The sequence below is a fragment of the Strix uralensis genome, chromosome 2, assembly GCF_047716275.1.
Source record: "Strix uralensis isolate ZFMK-TIS-50842 chromosome 2, bStrUra1, whole genome shotgun sequence".
Lineage (NCBI taxonomy): Eukaryota > Metazoa > Chordata > Aves > Strigiformes > Strigidae > Strix > Strix uralensis.
In genome coordinates this window covers 64,716,453-64,733,152 of record NC_133973.1, presented here as the reverse complement: position 1 = coordinate 64,733,152, position 16,700 = coordinate 64,716,453, and the positions used below count along the sequence as shown (strand labels likewise).

The following is a 16,700-nucleotide window of genomic DNA, read 5'->3' as shown; positions in this document are numbered from 1 at the left end:
AACCAGCTCCTGCAAAAAGTTGGGGAAATGAGTCCTTGAGTTCTTGTCTTAAACTTAACTTGCAAAAATATCTAGCTACTCACTGTGAAGCAAATACGGATTGGGAAAATGCCCTTTTAAAAGAGTAATTACATTTTTTTCTTACTGCATATAGTTTAGACACCTCTGTAAAATGCTCACTTGATTTATGAAAACTGATGCAAACCTATTACTGAAAAGCAAAGGGTATAAATTCAGCAGATACATTATTCCTCTTCCATCTCCTATTCTTCCTAGTGAGACTGGAGAGAGAACTGAAGTCAACAAAAAGCTTCCCACTTAGATTCTGGAATGCTGGGAATACAGATAAATATACTCAAGATTCAATCCAGGTAAATTCCTCATGAATTTGAGTTTAACGGATATGTTTGCCCCTAAGTATTTTTTCTCTTTTAGCATCTTTGGCAACTGTAAGACAACTGTAAGACCACTTGTCACACAGCATATCAAAAGTTTCATGTGGGTTAAGTCAGTATCCTGTGCCAGACATGAAAGAATAGCAGATGCCTAGAAGGTGAAAGTGTAATAATAATGTGGAAAGCATACAAAGTCAGAAACTCTCAGTTTCTAATATATGAAGCTTGGGAACTTCATGAACCAATGCAGATGGTTCTCCAGTCAGAAGATCTGTGAGAACGAGCTCCAACAAGAAGAACCTGGGTGTTGACTTGTAATGTATCCAGCTATTTTTAATGACATGAAACAAGATGGTCTTACAAGGTTACCTCTAGAAACTGAAAGGGAATGCCTTTTGTACCCCATTTTGAAAAAAATGCTTGTTCCCTTATGTGAAGGAAGTCTGCCTGCATGATGTACAAGACTGAAGAATTAGTGACTGGAGCATTCTTCCTGTTTCACATAAAACTGTATGCATCACTGGTTGAGTGACACAGGCAAATTGCTTCTTTAACTGAAGTTAGTAACTGAAGCACATAAGTTTGAGAACGTAAATACGTCTCAAACTCAAAAAAGCAAAAGAAAACAAAAAGGCTTTGGTTTTGTATATGTACTAGCCTACAGACCAATGGTTTCCCAGCTTCCAGATTTCACTGGCTTTCAACAAATCAAGAAAGTTCTTTTATATTACGTTTGACAAAAAGTTAGCGTCCATGTAACACACTAAAATGGAGCAAACGCCCTATTTCATGTTAGGAATCTAACTTAGATCCCATACAACAAATCATACCTTTCCCAAACGGCTGGCAAAACCCCATGCACAAAACACGTGTAGTAGAGTCTTAATGTCACCAACTGTGACTTGAATGAATTTAAGAGTGTAAGAAACTATTATTTGCTTTGGCAGCATTTTGCAGTCTAGCATGATATGGGAACAAAACCAGAGGTAGATCTGGACTAAATGTCAAATTACTGTCAACAGTTTCTGACATTTCACAAACTCCAAGGCAAATTAAAATTCCCAGTAGCTAAGAATAAAGGCAGCTAGTTATGGAGTTGGTTTGGGGTAGAGGGTTTTTTGCTTGCTTGTTTTCTTTAAAGCCCTAGATCTCCAATATCCAACACACTACAGAATTTGTTCCAGACTGGTGTTGCTTCAGTAACACAAGCAGGAAGCTTTCACATTAAATAACCAAATGAATATTCCACTTAGTCCAAGCAGTCCCCTGGAGCAGTGATATGGGAGAACATGCCTCAGTTCCACTGCATTCCCAGAGGCTTAATGCATACAAAGAACATTTGGGATCTCTTCAAGTGAGCTGAAGATTTGCATAGCCTAACATACAGCATACAGTTCCTTTGATAAATGTGAGATTACCTGGACTGTCTTCAAAGTGGTAGAATATGGTAGTGTTTATTTTATGTTAAAACAGAATTACACACACCCCCCCCCCCCCAACTGTTATAAAACAGAAGTATAAGGACACTGTAACCTCATCTCCAGGTGGAACACAGGAAGTGTGTCTACAGAACCTATTTATCAGCTTAATACTGATTTTGATTTTCTGAGATCCCTAGATAAAATAACTTTTAATAAATATTATTCCTGCTCAAGTTGGCATGTTTTTGAAACATCTGATTAAACCCACACACTCTTATCAGAAAAAAATGTCACAAGAAGAATGGGTAGCTTACAACTAAAATTAAATATTGCAACTTTCTTTAGTCTAGGAATGATACATGTTGATAGCTCAGCATAAACATGAACTTTCAACAAGCCTGCTCTACTAAATGCTACATGCTATCTATTAACAAAACACCATTTAGGTACAATACTTACTCAGAAACTAAATATGCATTTTATGCCTTTACTATTAACACAGAAACAAAAGCCAGAATTTGAATGTGAAAACTCTGTCTATTTTAAAAGGCAAAAAAGCCAAAAGCTTAAATCCACATTATTTGACTTCCAAGGTGCTTGGTACCTGTAGTTTGTTCTCACCAAAAGGTTGAGTTACTCAGTGTTTCTCAGAGTTGGTTCAGTTTTATTTAAATGCCTAAGTACAGATTTAAACTGAACTTTGGGGCTCCATATCTAAACCTTTTCTAAAACAGTTTTTGACATCTTTTAAGTTTTACTAAATCAGAAGATGATTTCTGCCTGAGATTATGACCTAAACTACAACAAATAAATTATCATACACTGTTAGAAAAAAATAAACAGAACACATACTGAACCAAGATCTAACACACAGGTTCCCTGTTTTAACTGATAGAAAGCAAAGATCCCCCAGTGCAGTTCTACATATATTGTACAGAGCTGTTCCTAAGTAAGAGATTTGCACTACTTTAACAGTGTACTAGATCTACACTACTTCTTCAATGCTTTCAGCTCTGACAAGAACAGCTTACATAAAAAGCCAAAATATAATCAAGAACAGCTTAAAGTATTTATGATATTGTCTGGAATATATTTTTAGCAAGAAAAAAAAGGCATTTTTGGAAATCCACAAAACAAAGCAGCACATATAGCTTTCATCAGGTAAGCATGCAAACTACAGATGACCTTCAAAAGCAAGATATTTCAGAGCACATCAACATAACACTTTATTCATATTAGAAAAAGGTGTAAAAAATACATTTCAAATGTCAAATTCTGTAATTACTATGAACTGAAAACTTAAAAATGTAAGAGAAAAATCACTTAAAAACAAATCAATAGGTAAGTTTACAGTAACTCTAACAAAGAGCACACTGCTTTCCAATTTTGTTATAGCAGAGATGCAGTAAAGCAGGGCTTACCACTAGGTATTTTACTACTCAATTTAGAAGCTCAGTATCCTCTTACCTAGGACCAGTTACAGACATTACAAAAAACCAAAACAACCAAACAACATCAAAAGCTAGACATTCTGAAATTTTGAAGTATTAAGGAAGAAGGGTCAGAGTGATTTATGATGTCTTTACTCAGAATTTTGTTAGACTGAGCAAAATAAGTTCTGTGAAATGAGGCATTTTCATATAGCTTTACTATTTAGTGGCATTACATTTGCTTTTTTGTATAAAGGTTATTTCTGGAAAACTACTCTGTGCAAACAATATACAGTTACAGCCTGTCTCACAGAAACACAGAAGTATACACCTTGTCAATACACAGCAGCTTCCTTTCACATCTCTGTAGTCACCACACTGTACAACAGTCTTTCCTACTGACAAGGGGTATTGGGTACTATATTTTTATTAATACTGTGGTTTATCTGTAAATATATCAGCCTTTCATCCAGCAGCAGTGCTGGCTGAGAATGGGGCAAGCAATACTACACACTAAAGCACACCTGGGCTGCTTTCTTTCTTCCCGGTTGAACCCCTCAGAAAATGGTTGAAATGTCCTCACTGCAGTTTACATTGAGTCAAAGTATCAATCACACACAGACGCTGCATTCATGTATGTCAACTCCAGAACTGATTTTGACTGTTAACAAGAATAATTGTATCTACCTATACACAGTAACCAGTTACTAGTAAGAAAAGTTAAGACTGAAGTAGTTCTCAGAGGAACTAATTACAAACAGGTATAATGTTAAAATTATTAAACCTCCTTCCTCCTCTCCCTTCTCTTTTAGAGAAGTCACAGATAAGTTTGCTGTAAACCATTACATTCAGCCACCGAGAATCAAACCAACAACCAAGTGCAAGGTGGAACATGGAGGAGCTAGGTTCCCAAAAGCTGTATTTTCCCAACTCTACAATACTGTTCTAATAACTGCAGATCCACTAGACAAAGTCTTTTTGCCACCAAAGCAATAGTAAAATGACCACACTAGAGTAGATGCTCTCTGATATGGGTTATGTACAAGCAGAAAGGTAATCTCATCCATTAAGTTCTAGACTTAAAACTCTTTCCACTCTGCAGAGCAGCTGTACAAGTACCTAAAAGGTAGGTACAAGTACCTACACTACCAAAACCATGGCAGCTGATAGGTCACTACATGATGTTTAAGACCAAGTACACCAACTCTTTAAAACAAGGAAGTCAACTACACTTACGGACAATCTGTCAGTGCAAATTACGTATACAACCTTCTCCATTAGTTTTAAATGCTCGAGATGTTTTTTGCTATTTGTCTAACTAAACAGATCAAAAGACTTTTTAACTTACTGTTCATGGAAATCCAGCATTGGTGGCTCGAACCGGAGAGGTCGGCAATTTCCCCGATATAGGGATACACTGCAAGAAAAATTAACACACTATAAAGGATACTGTTAATTGATATATTTTTGCTTCCCTCCCATCTCAAATAGCCCTTTCTTAGCAAAGCATTCATTAATACTAATAATAGAGCAATAATACAAAAGAAGAAACACCCTGACAAACTCGTTCAGTCAGAACACCGTAATTTTACCAGCCACTGACATGATTATGTGGTGTCTCCAAGAAAGATTATGCATGAGTACATATCTTGGAAATGGACATAATTTAGGTGTTAGTTATCCTCTATATAGCGATGGCTAAGTGAAACAGTAAGCTAAATAGGCTTATATAATCTTTCATAGCAATATCCAAACATCTTCCTCAATGTATATCAGTAATTTACATACACATCATGAGTTTCTCTAGCTACATCTATACTAGTACATAAACAATCTTGGACTCATTTGATGGTACTGAGGCCACATGGGAGAAAACAGCCCATGTCTATACCGTTAAAAACTCAATCTCCAGAAGACAGCAACTCTGCTCTAGAAACATTCCTTAGCTTTGCCTGTACTAACCTCCCACTGGGAACTCTTTAGGAGAATGCTAGTAGATGAAAACTAAAACTACCATTCAAACAATCCAGCAGTGAAGACAAAGTATCTGGAAACATTGTCCACTACTGCTTATATTACCAGTACAGTTATCTAGAGCACAATCCATAACCCACAACATAAGTTACAAGGAAAAAAAAATACAAAGCACTTTCATTGAAACGTTTTCTTATTCAGAATGATGTGACTGTGACCACACTTAATCAGCTCTGCAATTCAGCAACACTTTGTTTTGGGCTGAGTAAAAATCATATTCATACAATAAAACATAAAACAGGGAGACAATAATGTAAAAGAAATAAACAGGAAAGGCTAAGGAATGGCTCAGGATCAATGGCTCCTGAATGGCTCAAGAACCAACAGCTTTTTTTTCTTAAATACTTTTGTTACTGATATTAAAATAGCACTGCTGGTTTAGATCCTTGTTTTCTGACTTTGTATCAATCCTAGACACCCAAAACCAGAGCTACAGACACATGTCCTGGGTAAGCAAAACTGCTCCACAAACACAGCTAGGGCAGCAGAACCACTCAGTTCTGCCTCAGAGGGAGAAGCCAGGAGATGGACGATGCCCTTGGACAGGCACATGTGGCTTGCCTTATGAAAGCTGAGGTGTTGAACTCAATCAATCTAATTCCATCCAGCATACTTCTAGGAAAACTATTGATCAAGCAGTTGTCTTTCTATACTCCAGAACCACTTTAACAAGGAAACTATTTACAGGAGTAAAAATTTAAGAATAGGGTATGAAATCTTAACTGTATTCTCTAATAGCACAGACCTAGAGAATGACAAGAGTGTAACAAATCAACAGCTTTTTTTATAAAAATTCAATGTCTCAATGACTCACTCCAGTACTTTACAACTGAATCTTCACACTTCAAGTATAATGCATGTGTAATAGGGAGATCCATTCATGACCGATTTACAGCTCTCTAAGTTTAGATGTTGAAGCATCTTCAATAGTACTTAGAACTTAGATGTTAAAAATAGCTTTATCCACATAATAAAAGTAAAGCAGTATTGGGGCAAGAGTAGGCATAGTACAGTCAGCTTTAGTGTATACTTATCTATGTGTGTGTGTCTGTGTGTGTACGTGAGGATGCATGTGTATACATGTGTTAATATATAGATCACAAAATAGAAGTGAAGGTGTAAGACACCAGTAGGAAGAACTGTATTCAGATCTACAGAAAATTACAATTCTTGCTACTATTAAGTGCTGCTGTCTCATTACAGTTGTCAAGTAAGAGAGCTTGGGTATACCTTCTCAGGCTAAAAATCAAACCTCATGGAACAAGAGCTCAACAAAATAAAGTTTACAGAGACACTGGACATAACAGAATAAAGTCGGAAAATTATATTAGCAGCAATATTTTGAAAGGATAAAACAAGTTGACCATAAGTCTTCAAAGTGATCATCACACTTTTCAAAATTTTAAGAAATATTTAGATTGCATTTTTAAACTGAAAAGGACAAAAAGCTCATGTACCTTCATCATCAAGATAATACTAAACAGTAACTACTCTTCTTCAATGAGTTTTACAACAGTTCTGTCAATTTCTTCCAATTTCAAACACTGAACAGTGATCCAGCACCTCTTTTTTTTTATTGGTAATTACTGGTAAAAGGACGTATCAATTCCTTTTATGGAAAAGTTATTGGAAATATTTACAGTATTTACAAAAGTGATAATGAAGATCTTTATTTCAAATACATTGAAAATACAGTCAAGAGTAACTTGACCTAACTTGAACAATCAGTACATAGAGCATTTATCCACATACACAAAAAGTTTAAGCAGCATTTTCTCAGACTGCACAGCTATATTATCCTGGATAGACATTTAAACAAGAGAGAATTTTTAAATGGCTAAAGTCTGGTAAAGGCAGCTACATCATAATGAATGCCAACTATTATAATAAAAATAACAACTATAATAAGATTCAAATGGGAACAAGCAATATTGGAATTCCCAAACTTTGCTGACTGAAAGGCCCAACATGAGTCAACTTGCAGCAGACTTACAAAATGATGATAATGTCTGCTCTGCTGGGCACTTGCTCACTGAAGGCTGGATACACCCATGGGTAGGGCAACTTTAGAGCATAATGTCATTTAAGTTAATTACTATTGTATTCATGTAGAGCTACGGCTCCTGGTCTTATACCAAAAATTAAACATTTTTCTTTCCCTAACCCCCAAGTTTTCTAACTTTCAAAGTCAAGAAGAACAACATGAAGAGGAAAAGATGCAGCTGAATGAGACAGGACTAGTGACATTTGCCAACAAGCTCCAGCAGACCAAGAATTGGTTGGGAGTCATCTGAACCTATGAAGTTTCAGGAATTACTAGTTCCTAGCAATTATTTGAGATGGTCCCAACACTTCTTCCCCTCTGCAAGAATTTTGATTTTAAAAATAAGACTTGAAAGTGAACTACACAGAGTCCCTGGCACAATCATTACCCTCACCATGCCATCCATTCTGTCATACAAGTGAGAGGGCATTTACCTCAACTAACTACTGTACTGCTACTATCCAGAAGCAACCTACTACCAGACGCAATTCACTAAGTGCAACTTCATGTCTCAATAAGGTTAGTCACAGATGCAGTTATAAAGACGGTCAAAATATCAATGCCTGGAAAGACTGTAGGTGATATGGATGTCCATCTGTGCTGAGACACAATTTTCTTCTGTCTAAGGACATTCTACAGCACTTCTATAATGTTTTGCTGTTTAGCACAGAGTACTAGGTACTTAAAATTTTAAATAATCCGTGCACATCTCTGCATGTGGAGATGAAGAAAATGCTTGTCAAATATAGTATTTAAAGGCTTCTGCAAAGCTGGGCAGTAACTGTTTCTCTGTATCCTCACTTTACCTTTCTAGCTGTTCTGGGATTTCTGGAGGAGGTCTGTGCTCTGTGGAATCTTATCTGTACCATCTTTAATTGCTACTGTGGAAAATTAAAATGTAAGCATTACTCTACCTGTATTTTTCCCACATTACTTTACCAGTTGTTTAAAGGGGTTTATTTCCTCCCCTGTGCCATAAATTGTCAATAAATAAGTCAACAGCATTAAACGGTCAAATAGCAAGAAATTGGATGATTTTCTTTAGCAACACAAATTCTCAGAAAGCCACTACTGCGTTATTTCTATTACCACAAAATAAATTGAAAGCGTATCCAAAAATAACCACGTGAATTTTTAAAATGACAAACAGGCAAATACCTCACAGTGGATACTTTCTGTGCCAGAATGTCCTTGAAAGAGCCACCTCAAAGACAGAACATTATTGGCTAAAAAAGTAAGTAACCAATCCTATTTCCCCAAGTGCCTCCATGACTTGTTAACATTTAAAAATAAGGCTGAGCTGCACATATCAGAAAATATATCGAAATTTTTATAGTTAAAATAATTTTAGAAATATGGATATTAAACACAACCTCAGTGAGAAAGTGAACTCCCACAACACATTCGACCACTTTGGTATCTGGCAGTAGCCACTACTGTAAGTGCAAATGAATAAGACGACTCTCAACAAAAGCTTTCCATAAGCTACACCCAGCTAGTGGTTGGCTCAGTTATGCCAACATTAACCCTGTATCAGGAAAACGTACTCATGATATCAGACGTTAAACTTCAAAGCTAACACTTCCTGAGGGGGTTGTCTGGGGAAAGGGTGGGGAAAGAACAGGGAGAAGCTTGAATAGATGCACTGTAATCTCACCATGGGCAAGAACAAAACAAATTAAATGGCTAGTTCATTTCCCTCCTTCCAATTAGTGTTAAAAAGCAGATCAAAGAACTGAATAAATTGTCTAGATAGGGAAGAAATATCTGCAAGCTACACCAAGGAGGAGATGATATAAATCTCTAATAAGGACAATGAAAGACAAGTCATTTAGAGAAATTAAGCATGTGGACCAGAAACCTAGAGTTTTTAGCAATGCCACTGGAAAAAAAAAAAAAGAAAATCACCCAGAAAAATACTTGAAAGATCCAGGTAAAACCAGTAACGAGAGAGAAAGAAACAGATGGACAGCAAATTGGGTATTTGCGTTGTAATATGGCATCGAAGAGTTTGCGATACAGATCTTTGTCACATTGTGATTAAACCCCAAACAGGCCAGCACTCTGAAGTGGAACAGACTATTTCTCCTGGCTAACCTGGAGATTTTTCAAATCTGTAAATCAGTATTTTAATAGAACACACTCTAGAACACTGACATTTCAAACACAGAAAGCAATCTTCTTACAGAAGAAATTAAAATAAAAAATCCTGGAAGCATATCTAATCCATGGCCTTAGTCTCCTTCTCAAGGACCACCAAATTCAGTTGTTTCCTGGGAGACAAAAAAATTGCACATATCCCTAAGTCCCAATAAAAGGCACCTTCTTTCTGCCATTGAGACTGAATGATTTCAACAAGATACTATATTCCATTTAAACTATCTTCATAATGTCTGACTCTACCCAAGACATAAAATGCACTAATCATGGTTCTCAGAAATTCAATTGTCATTCCTGAAGTCATTTTTTCATACTTGCAATCTGACTGACACACTGCAGCGCTTAGCTACAGCTGTTTAAGTTCCTGTCCACAGCTGTGTCCCCCACCATTTTGTAATCCCCTAACAGGTTGTGGAAGAATGTAACAAATATCCACAGCACAACAGCTCCAGTTCACAATCCATGTACAAAACCATCACCGCTGGCAGGGTAAAATAAGTCACTGAACCATGAACTGCAGCAGCTGAGCCACAGCCACACATACTCATTTTCTCTGTCACAGGAGAGAGAATCCTTGGCAGGAAGGACAGGTAAACAACAACTGCGGTACTAGCATCTTAAACCACTTACGTTGTTTGTGAGATATGAGTGACGAGAAGTCCAGATGTTTTCATATTACAAACCATGACAGGGAAGAACACAATGACCACTTATCTTAAGCTACTTGGCTTATGGAAATGGAAATTTTTTAAGTTAATATTAGTTATACTGCTCTGTAACCTATTTGCTTTGACTGTATTCTTCCGGAAGCATTAAGGATCATCTTATTTCAACATACAAGAGAAGTTCAATAATGAAATTTAAGGGGTTCTTTTACTGCTGTGCAAAGTCTGAGTCTACTACCGGGTAATGAGTGCAGGGCTTCACACAAGCAGTTTAAGATAGCAAAATGGGGAAACTCCCTAGTAAACAAATTACTTCAAGTGCATAATTTTTATTTGATCTTTAAAAAAATATTTTATCTTGACCAAAATGTTATGATTTGTATGATTACAGCAACCAGGAAAATTAAACTCAAGTAACTCTAAATGCATGGCAACTTTACATGTGGTAATTCATTCTCCTATCACAGTAGTTATATACACATGGAGGTGTATATAGAGTATGTGTAAGCGGTTAACAGAGAGAGAAACCAGTACTGAATACATCTTTGGAAGTGATTATTATAGGAACAGTTTAGTGAAATGTATATTCTGCTTGCTTAATCCAGTGTTAACAGGCAATGAGAAAACAAAGAGTTTACTAAAAGCACCAGGTGGAAAGTTTAATTTGAGGAACTTCATAGATGAGAAATAAATGGGCAGAAGTCCTCAAGGGTAGATAGAAGCCTCTGTTGCTGGGGAAGGGGAAAGAAGACAGATTCAGGGAAGGTACAGCACCACAAAATTTTAAGTTTTATGCAGAATGACTAAGCTAAACTTTCTTAATTAAAAAGCAAATGAAATGTTCATATAACACAAGTTTGACAAAATTCACATTACCATAATCCACAAATTGCCTCAAGCTTCAGATCAAAATACGAAGTAACTGCCTTATTTCAATACATAATATTAACTCTTCTCTTTTACATTAACACAATAAAGATAATGTGAATTTATGTTTTAATTTCATCTGGAGTGAAAGACCTGCCACATCCTCATAAGATTCTTCAGCACCTTCATGTTCACTCTTTCCCCCTGAAACCCTGAATTCCAAGTGCACTTAGAAACCTAGTATTAAGTAAGCCAAATTCTACAGTATCTTTACACAATTCAGAAGATTTAATTTCAAGATTTAGGTCTGTATCTAATCAGAAGGCAGCAGAGAGCAAGCGATACAGATAGGATCAAGGCTTTTAAGTGAAAAATGTTGCTTTTTTTCAGAGATTTTTCAAAACTTGTTGCAAAAGAGAATGCAACAGCGACAGGGAGGGCGAGGAAGAATCTATTGAAAGTAACATCATAAATTTTTTTCTTCAAAAGGACCCCAAGAACTTTTGAAGAGGGTAAACAAACCCACTCCTTCCTCAATAAAACTTCAGTAAAATGATAAAATAATCTACAAGCAGAGTCTCAGTTTACCCCCTCTTTATTTACACAGAATTACTCTGTAGTATACATTACGAAGTGAATTAAAGAATTCTTTCATTTCTTATTCCATATGTGAAGTGATTAGCTGTCCAACATTAAAAATTGTTTTACATTCTAGCTTAAATTACCCGAGGGAAATAATTGAAAAATGACACGATTCATATTTGATCTTGTGTACACTAAAACGTTATTATTCTTACAAAAAATATTGCAAATCTCAATAGGATGCCTGTATTAAACTTTTAGAAAATCATGCTTACCTTTTCTGTTGATATGAACTGAGGCCTATAGTTGTCTCAGTCTGTAAAAGAAAAAAATAAATTAAGACACTGACAGCATTATACTTCCTGTGGGGAAAAAAAAAAGAAAAAACAGCAACTATAACAAGTTAGTAGATCAGACCTTGAAAGACAAAAGGAGAGGTTCTGATCCGGAGCAGAAAATGCAAACTGGCTTTTTCCAATTACTTAAATTAAGCCTCTACCAAAAGACTGTTTGGCCCTGGACAAGAACTGCAGACAATTCCAGTGGTAGGAACTCCTACAAACTGTAAGACAAGCAGCAACTTAACAACTTAAAAATTGAGAGGAGGGAAAAAGCCCAGGAAACTATAATGTAGGGAGCAAAGGAAAGACCTAATATAGATGTAAGAAACAAATTACAAAGAAAAGCATATAAAACAAATAACAGTCAGGCAATTATCTCACTGGTGTAGTTTAACAAACCAGAAAACAAAGAACATTACAATCTCCATTTGATTAGGAAACTTCATCTCCTTCCCCGCTAATGATCTTCTATACTCTATTATTCATACCTTTACTACCACTCTGCTGGACATCACAGTTAATTACCTGAAAACAAGGAGGTTAGGTTGTCTAGGAAATTCAAACTAGTTTCTCCTGTCTAAGAAATCCCATCTGGTTTAGAAGGCTGTGTATGGAATGTCCTCCTGATACAGCTAATGTTAAAACATACCTCACTGGAAACTGCCTTCCCACAGGATTTGGGGGTCAAACTGAGGATTTCAGTCCTTCTCTTAAAGGCATTTCATGACCAAGACAAATATTTATCTTCTGGGAGTGGGAAGAAAGCTTACAGGTCTGATAAAGTCTATGTGCATCTTGGTTCATCTGACACAGTTCATCTCTAATAGAAGGATGTCGTTCATTCGCAAGGGGAATGCAAATTTTTCATTTATCACTTAAGAACTAAAATCAGGTCCCTTAGCTGGGTACTTCACTGATTTCTATTTCACCTATAAATTACACTTGCTTTCCTTGTTCTTCCTAAGACAAAAGTATTTTTTCCTTAAATAATTCTTTAGAAGTTATCTTCACTTAAAAATTCCTCTAATAAAAGAAACTATATTTTATTTTGCTTTCTGGAGACACTTCTTTGAAATTTTATAATTACTACTATTAAATCACCTAGTCCACAAATATTAATGTTCAATTCATGTCAAGGATCAATTCTAGACTGTAAATCTAAGTATTGTTTCAGATTTTAAATTAAATTATTTTATTGACCCTCCAATTTGTATCAAACTAAAGCAAGCTGGAAGCATATTATTTACCATTGTAAAACAAAGGTAATCTGTTTGTAGTTTGAGGATTTATTTGCAATTTTAAATGTCTAGGCAGAGCATCAATTAGATTTTTTGTTTTAAAACCTCTGAAATAGAGGGGCAGACTGCCTTGCTAAAGGGATGTTGCAGGAGCAAGGGGTTCACATGAAATTATGTTTTGCAGTACAGCATGATCAGTGCAGTTTTTCCTCACTGAACAGAATGTTAAGAGACATGGTAAGTTGTTTTATATTGCCAATTTTATTCTAATTTGAAAATCAGCAAGTTTTCATTTAAACTTAGCACGCTTTTGTTTAAGTTTGTGCATTACATTTGTACCGTAATTAGGGAAATGGAGCATTTCATATTTTTCATTAAAATACACTGGCTTGCAAATGTTTCCATTAACTTTTCCTAACTAAGGTATACTGATAAGCTTTTAGTTCAGCTTCTTTACTTCTGATGTCACACTCCACTTTCTATTTCCAGTAAGATATAAGTAAGTAATTACAACCTGTAGTGAATTATTTCAGAATAGTAAGAGAAATTCAATTAAAATGAAGAAAGAATAAATTTAAAATCAGTTTTAGTTAATGGATGAATGCTGAAGACACAAAATGTTTGTATCTAAAACTTCCTAGGAAGTACTGCCTCACAAGTTAATTGATTAGCTCTGAAATCTAAAGAATTTAATCACAAAAAAACAGATCTCTGCCTTCCATAGCTTATTTTATCTTCAGGCTGGAAAGGTGAGAGCAAATTTCTCAGCTTAAAAAATAGACAGGAAACTGAATCAAACTGAATCAGCTGAAAATATTTTCTCTCCATCCAAAAAGGACCTGTGCTGTCAAAAGGTGGTTTAACACATCGTACAAGCACTTGTTTAAAACACTAAGCCTGTGATTTCCCCTAGTTCACAACAGCATGATTTTACAAGCTTTGCAGAAAATACGTATTGCTGCAGTATTTTAAAAATGGTTTTAATAAGCTTCAAACAGCTACTTATAATTACATATGCTTATTCTTATTATCTACTTTTCTATCATAAATTTGACAACCAGGAATCACTGTCTGCTTTTCCATTTTTTTTTTCTTTTTTAAATTTATTTTAAACTATGTTACTGTTGCTTACAGCTTGCAGATGTACCCATTTTCTCTAAAAGCACAGACTATACATGTGGCTTTGAGGCTCTGCAGGAGATGCTGCCCAGCCTACTCAATAGAAACAGACTAGTGCTTTCTTGTAAGGACTGAACTGCCCGAGTTACTTGACTGCAGCTAAGGTATGCTGATCTTAACCACAGCCAGCTACCACTGATCTAGGCTAACAGACAAATTGCTCAGTAGGTCTCAACATTTATGAGCTTTATGCACATCTCTGATGCATGTAGCAAGTGGTACACTCCAAGTGTTGATGATGAGGAAATTTTGGATCAGAAGATCTAATGCAGATGTACCCAAAAATGACCCAATCCATTCTGAGTGTTTTCTCTACTAACTGCAATAATTTGCTATTCCTCCCTACTAAACAACTGCATATATTCCTCTCTTTTTCACTAAACCACAGTCATTTAAAGCCATTCTTCTCTTGATTTCACCAGTTGCATTCTTCCATGCTGTGAATTCACACCACTGACTTTCCTGCCTACTGGAGAGAGACGACCAAAAATTGCTGAGACAGTGTTCCTGTGAAATATTGTAATAACACTGTACTGGTTTAGGCTGGGGTAGAGTTAATTTTCTTCATAGTATCTAGTATGGTGCTGTGTTTTGGATTTGTGCTGAAAACAGTGTTGATAACACAGGGATGTTTTAGCTATTGCTGAGCAGTGCGTCCACAGCCTCAAGGCCTTTTCTGCTTCCTACCCCACCAGCGAGCAGGCTGGGGGTGCACAAGGAGTTGAGAGGGGACACAGCCGGGGCAGCTGATCCCAACTGACCAAAGGGATATCCCACTCCATATAATGTTGTGCTCAGCAATAAAAGCTGGGGGAAGAAGGAAGGGGGGGAACATGTGGAGAGATCACATTTGTCTTCCCAAGTCACTGTTATGTGTGATGGAGCCCTGCTTTCCTGGAGATGGCTGAGCACCTGCCTGCCGATGGGAAGCGGTGAATGAATTCCGTGCTGTGCTTTCCTTGTGCACGCAGCTTTTGCTTTACCCATTAAACTGTTTTTACCTCAACCCACGAGTTTTCTCACTTTTATTCTTCTAGTTCTCTCCTCCATCCCACCACGGGGGAGTGAGCAAGTGGCTGCATGGGGCTGAGCTGCTGTCTGGGGTTAAACCACAACAACCAAGCTTACTCTATGAAGTTAACAGACATGTAAACACCCTGTATTCCTTCAGCAATGTCCTTTAAAGTGCATTATTCACTACAACCAAACACAGCCTCCCTTTCAGTAATTGATTTTTCTTTAGAAAAATAACTAAAGCACATAATTAATTTACTAGTTACCTGACAGTCAGATGATGGAGCTAACAGGTTCAGATCCTATGAAATGGCAACCAAAATAGTCACTACCAACACTGTCCCATCCTTGGCAACTAGATTTGGCTCTAATAAGAAAGTATGCTCTATTAAGTTATAAATTATTCAGTAGAGAAAGTTGTTCATTATCTACGCTCTCAAGTGTCATAACTGGCAGTCAATATACCTAATATTAGTCTAAGACTCCACCCAGGCCAACTTTTAGACAGAGGGCAGTGTGGAGATCAAATTTAACTCCAGAAAAATACAGAAACAAATGGAAATACGCATCAATGACAACAGTTGAACTACTACACTGCCATGGCTGTAGTTAACTGTTGGGAGTTAAATTCTCTGGTTGACCATATACTCAAGTTTTCCCTCCTATGTTCTGAAATTACAGATTTACTGTGAAAATATTAGTCTAATATCTGTACATAAAGTTTAGAATCACAAATCACTTTGATAGGACATTATAGGTCTGAAATACATTTAAGAGCAAAAATCCATCAAAGACTCAATCTTATAAGGAAAAACCTGTTTTTTTGCTTTCAGATGTCTGTTAAATACAAGCAAAATGACAAATTAATTTCAATGATGCTTTTTGTGTTTTGAGCAGGATGCTTGCTTTCTGCTTTATTTGGGTTTTTTTGTGAGTATTTTGTTGTGTGGATTTTGTTCTGGATTTCTTAGGTTTTTTGTTTGTTGGGGTTTTTTTAAATCAGGGTCAATCCAGAGCAAAGAAACAGCATACCAACTTCAGCAGCTCATCAACCATAGCATCATGGAACTAAACCAAAAATAAATCTCATGTGGCAGTTTCTATAATTACCACTCATTTTTATTACACGTCAATCTTTAGAGACATGCAGTAAACAAAAACATACAAATGTGTTCAGTTACATATTCTAAATACTTTTTTTTAATTTGATCTTCAAGTAAAATTATGGACCTACTGTGCTGCAGTCTGGCATGCTATTTTTCCTGTGTGACTGCATAGAACTGCCGAACATAAATGCCAAGAACTAAAACCATGTACCAGATCAATCCAC

At 36.3% G+C, this 16,700-nt stretch overlaps 1 protein-coding gene across 1 annotated transcript in view; it reads right to left on the bottom strand.

Annotated features, from left to right (window-relative positions):
* TMEM131 (transmembrane protein 131) overlaps positions 1–16,700 on the bottom strand; it is a 101,803-nt gene that overhangs the window by 56,032 nt on the left and 29,071 nt on the right. Inside the window, exons 3-4 of the mRNA XM_074859010.1 lie at positions 11,874–11,914; positions 4,595–4,663 (exon numbers count right to left, since the gene is read on the bottom strand). Coding sequence (XP_074715111.1) covers positions 4,595–4,663; positions 11,874–11,914 — 110 coding nt within the window. The remainder of the gene's footprint in view (positions 1–4,594; positions 4,664–11,873; positions 11,915–16,700) is intronic.